Source organism: Phalaenopsis equestris, unplaced genomic scaffold (genome assembly GCF_001263595.1).
Source record: "Phalaenopsis equestris unplaced genomic scaffold, ASM126359v1 Scaffold000198, whole genome shotgun sequence".
Taxonomy (NCBI): domain Eukaryota; kingdom Viridiplantae; phylum Streptophyta; class Magnoliopsida; order Asparagales; family Orchidaceae; genus Phalaenopsis; species Phalaenopsis equestris.
Window position 1 is genome coordinate 189,206 of NW_018164640.1, and position 5,089 is coordinate 194,294.

The window sequence follows — 5,089 nt, forward strand, 5'->3', positions numbered from 1 at the left end:
GTGCGAATTGTGCAGAAGGCCACCCTAAGGCTCGGAAAGGTCCTATAGGAATCCATTTTGGGCTTCCTCATGTCGGTTTCATCCTTCTAAGTGTTAGAAGTCGATACCGCACACGCGAAACTCCAAAAGAGGACGGAAATAGGTCGAACTAAAACAAGACGGGCACCACTTCTAAGGTTCTAAGATAGTCGCAGGAAGACCCCTAAGGCTAGATCCTAACTCCTACGAGAAATACTAGACCTCACGAAAATTGAGGTCAACAATATCCTTCATGGTAAGCTTTGAATATATCTTTTGGGGTTTCTCCTTGACCACATGATAGTTTATTCCCATTTAGGGTTTGACCAAGTTGAAAGTTTTGGATCTAATATTGATCTATAGTTAGGTATAGGTGGAGATTGTAAAGATGTTTTTTGGTGTAAAAGAAAGGTTTGGTTTTATAGATTCAGGGTTAAGAATTTTAGTTCGAGCAGAAAAAATTATTTGGTTTAAAGACTGATACTAATTTAGGGTTCCTAGACAGTGTGTAGGGATCAATAAAGGAGTTGGGGTATTGCATGATGAAGAAAATGGGAAAATTATGAGAAAGGAAATTGTTTGCAAGGGGAAAAAGGAGCGGCTATGGCTTTCTATGAAAAAGCAATAAAGATGGGAGGGCCTGCGGCCAGGGCAATGAGGTACGAATGTTGGAAGGTTCCACCACCTGTTCTTTTCAAGTTATAATTTCATCTTTTTAAGAAGAAAATGTGATAGCTCTCCGAATAGAACAAAATAAAGAAAATACTCTACTAATAAAATAAATCAAAGCACAAAATATGTTTTCAAATAGGTTAAATTAGAATGCTTATACTAAGACAGATTAAACCCTAATTTTAACTAATAAAACCTATATTTGGGGTCCACAAGGGCATACATTGGTCATAAGTGGGAAAAGATCATTATAAGATCCCTTGGGTGGAATTCCAGCTCTGTTGTTCGAATCCCACCTTCCACACGGGAACAGTGCTCTGCGTCGAGAAGGCGTGAAAATATGGGTACAAGCACAGCGTACATAACTGACATGTCAATAATAATAGAAAACATGGCTACAACAGGAAATTTGGACAAGGAAAATTTGCAATGTATCGTTAAAAAGGGTGTAACTAGTTTATGGAAGTGTTCTGCATCAAGAAGGCTTGAAATAATATGGGTAAAGCAAAGCCTAAATAAATGTAATGTCAATAACATTATAAGAAACATGGTTACTAGGAATAGTGCTATGCATCATGAAGGACGAAAATTATGGGTACAAGTCATGCCTAAATAAATGGCATATCAATAACAATAGAAATACATGGCTACTACAAGATACGTGTACAGGGAAAATTAGCAATGTATCATCAAAAAGGGTGTAACTAGTTCATGGAGCTTTCACCAATGCACATTTTGGAAGGGGTTGATCTGTGTAGCCTTAACATTATATTTGCAGAGAGAATTTTTCTATGATTTTAACCTACTTCCATAACACAGTAGATACAATTTAACCTGGTCTATGCCTGCCCTCTAGTGAAGTCCCATCACATACTAAGAAATATATATTGTAACCCTGCTAAGTGTAATCTTGTTGGGCTATTGGGCTTGTGTGATAACATTGTCTGCTTTAGTGTGTATTAGAACCTTTATTTGCTTCATTTCTTCAGTGTACATATTGGTACACTCTATGACAACTATTATTTGATAATGTTTTGCCTAGAAAATGAAGTCTGACATAAACTTAATAGTTTCATGTATAATATTTTGTGTACAAGTAGCGTACTAGCTGACTGATAAATATGGCTAAAATAGAATTTTCCCAGGGAGAAATGGAGCCATAGCACTGTTGAACTATTACAACTAGTGCTGCTATATATGATTCCATTTAATCATGCCTTTTCTAATAATGTGATCCATGAAATTTACAAAATTACACGCTCCTTTTACTCTTTTCAAGGTCATTATTATTCCAGTCATTGGTTTAATCTTTAAAGTTGAATAAGTTCTCTATATACAGTAGTTGAAATATTTCCAAAATGAATTTAATTGGGTATTAACGTTGATAATTTTTATTTATATTTTTCATAATGATGAACTCAATTATTTAGAATAATACTAATAATGATGATGTGCTAATATATTTTTTATTTGTATTTTACAGTCTCATTTATATGTCGGCCGAGGGATGCAAGAAGCCCAAGTATCCCTTCTAAAGTAATTATATTATTTGTTAACTTGGAGTATTTTTATTAGTTTGAGTCCACTGACTTCCACCAACACTCATTACTTTCAGGTACACCATATTCTGGGTGATTTTATTGTCATGCAAATTATTGTTTAGCTACCATTTTCAGGTGATTAAACCATTCTTAAATATTTTGGTTCAAATTTATGAACCGTTATTTTTATTTTATTTTTCTCGAGTTTTGGCGGTTACGAATCATTTTGAATAGCTTATCCAAGTAACCTTATGTTTGTTGTTTGTTGTTTATCCTCTGTCCTCGTTAAGTTTTCAATTATTTGTCCCTTACAATTCCACTTTTTCTTGATATCCTAACATACTAACATAATTTTTTCGATCTGTGTAGATAAAACCTCTTATTGAACCAACAAAGCATATTATGAAAGTTAGTATAAATACTTATGATTGGCATGAGTTTTTCCCAGAAGGTATTTCTTGTTTTATGCATAATATGTTTTATTATGTCATGGGTAACTTCCTAATTATTAATTTCTGTCCATTTCAGTTCAAAACAATGCTGGTGCAATTCTTGCTGTTTGGGCCCCAATACTTCTTGTGAGATAGCTTAAAAGTTGAATGAACTTCTGAATATTGAGAATTTGCTTGCTTATTTATTTGAACATACTAACTTTCGTTCTATCATCTGTTTTTGATGCAGGTCTATGTTATGGACACACAGATTTGGTATTCTATTTTCTGTGCAATATTTGGAGGAGTCTGTGGTATTGTCCGTCATCTTGGTGAGGTTAGGTTTAAGATCTCTGTTACCTTGTTAAACTGCTTGCCAACAGTGTGCATGGAGCAATAGTCAGGTTAGAATTTCATACATTATGCCAGATTCGAACGGCTGGAATGGTCAGGAGCCGTTTTTATTCATTCCCATCCATGTTCAATGGTTCCTTTGTCGCTCATCCATCACAAAAGAAAAAGGGGAGCATCTTCAAAGATATCCTGAAGAACAAAGTTTGCAAGGTATTTAAAGCTTCCCCTTTCATATCAAATAGCTCAATAAACTTTGTAAGTGTTATCTAATTCATACTGAATTTAATAGCCCATGATGTTTAGAGTACAGAAGCTGAGAGAGACGAGCTTCCGAAGTTTGCTCATGTTTGGAATCAGATTATTGCTAATTTCAGATCTGAGGACTTGATTAGTAACAGGTAAAATTCTATATATTTGTTATCAGCTATATCATCTACCATCATAGAGTCTCTTTAGTGTTATTATTTTTTGTAGAGAGATGGACATGATGATCATGCCACTTTCATCCAAGTTTGGTGGGACCTCAGCACGATGGCCCTTATTTCTTTTAGCCATGAAGGTAATTTTATTCCTTTAATATCCTTGGATTAGCATTTCATTATCTCGTTCACAGCTTCTGTTTGCTTGCCAGTTTTCTTCTGCTGTGAACATGGCGAGAGATTATGTTGGGAAGCACGAGAAGCTTTCTAGAAAAATTAAAAAAGACAAGTACATGTTCTATGCCATCAAGGAGTGCTATGATACCTTAAAGAATGTCTTCAATTTTCTTGTCGTTGGAGACCTAGACAAAAGGTAGTCATTTTTTAAATTTTATGCAGAAAAGTAGCAGCAATAATTAGTTTCTTTCTTGCAATAATCTGCAATGTATATTTTTGAACATTATTTTAAACTTTCTTATCTTTTCCAGGGTCTTACGTGCACTTTTTGATGACATTGAAACAAGCATTAGAAATTCCAGCACCCCAATTGATTTCAAGCTGGCTGAGTTGCCTGTTTTGATTGAGAAAGTTATCAAAATGGTAGAGATACTGGTAACTGTAGTAAGATAACAGTTCAATTTACATCTTTTTACACTGTGTCTATTTTCCCGCTTTTTCACAGCAAACTTCTGATTATATCTTTTGATATATATGAATGAAGTTTGAAAATAACCAAACTCGTCTAGATGCACTGATCATTTCATTCCAAGGTTTCCTTGAATTTATCATCAATGATATGATGGTTGAAGGTGGCAGGTAGGTGCGGTTTCTTTTTGGTTCCGAAATAATTTTTTTTCCTCTTTCTGAAGTGTTAAAAGAAGTGATTTAGGATACTGGATATTATTGATTCATCCTACGGGCAAGAGAGGGGTGGGGATGTTTCCCTCATGCAACATGTATCACACATGTTTAAATCAGATTCTAGGGGGTTTATTGTTCCTTTCTCCCAGTCAGATGAAGGAACTAGAAACTCTGTTCTACGTTTCCCACTGCCAGATAAAGGACCTTTAAAAGACCAGGTGCCTAAGTTATCTTCAAATTTTTTTTTCATCTTTTCTAGAAAGGTGTACAATCCTAGAATGCTCATTAGATGAATAGCAGATCAAACGTTTATTTCTGATGCTTACTGTCAAAGAAGCTGCTTTAGATATTCCCGCCAACTTAGAGGTCCGAAGACGCATCTCTTTCTTTGCAACTTCTCTTTTCATGGATATGCCTCCTGCTCCTAAAGTTCGCAACATGTTGTCTCTCAGGTGACCCTGCCTTTAATTTTTTCATAAAAATTAACAGTTACCATATTGATTATTATCTCTATATTAGAGTGTTAGAGCATATATCTTTTGCAACCGTATAACAAATCTTGCCATTCTCATCTTAAATAAAATGAAAATTTATGCCAAAGTTTATTAATGCATTGCTTAAAACAGGGTCCTTTCATTCTTTTGTGCATTTATTATTGCTATGATTTATAGTAAAAATTATTGTCTGGTGCATAGCTAGGTGTCTTTCTGAAGAAATTTGGCGAATGATAATTTTATATTATATACTATGTATACTAATGGTCATATATATATATATATATATATATATATAT

The 5,089-nt window shown here is 34.4% G+C and overlaps 1 protein-coding gene across 9 annotated transcripts in view; it reads left to right on the plus strand.

Annotated features, from left to right (window-relative positions):
* The window catches only part of LOC110022574 (putative callose synthase 8), an 84,017-nt gene that overhangs the window by 49,973 nt on the left and 28,955 nt on the right, over window positions 1-5,089 (plus strand). For 5 of the 9 annotated variants that reach the window (XM_020721591.1, XM_020721598.1, XM_020721595.1 and 2 more), the window contains exons 16-28: window positions 2,174-2,226; window positions 2,306-2,366; window positions 2,601-2,682; window positions 2,760-2,809; window positions 2,913-2,999; window positions 3,092-3,226; window positions 3,320-3,414; window positions 3,491-3,575; window positions 3,648-3,808; window positions 3,924-4,056; window positions 4,157-4,251; window positions 4,325-4,514; window positions 4,594-4,748. In XM_020721591.1, coding sequence (XP_020577250.1) covers window positions 2,174-2,226; window positions 2,306-2,366; window positions 2,601-2,682; window positions 2,760-2,809; window positions 2,913-2,999; window positions 3,092-3,226; window positions 3,320-3,414; window positions 3,491-3,575; window positions 3,648-3,808; window positions 3,924-4,056; window positions 4,157-4,251; window positions 4,325-4,514; window positions 4,594-4,748 — 1,382 coding nt within the window. The remainder of the gene's footprint in view (window positions 1-2,173; window positions 2,227-2,305; window positions 2,367-2,600; window positions 2,683-2,759; window positions 2,810-2,912; window positions 3,000-3,091; window positions 3,227-3,319; window positions 3,415-3,490; window positions 3,576-3,647; window positions 3,809-3,923; window positions 4,057-4,156; window positions 4,252-4,324; window positions 4,515-4,593; window positions 4,749-5,089) is intronic. The other 4 variants (XM_020721592.1, XM_020721594.1, XM_020721597.1 and 1 more) reach the window with 4 other exon arrangements.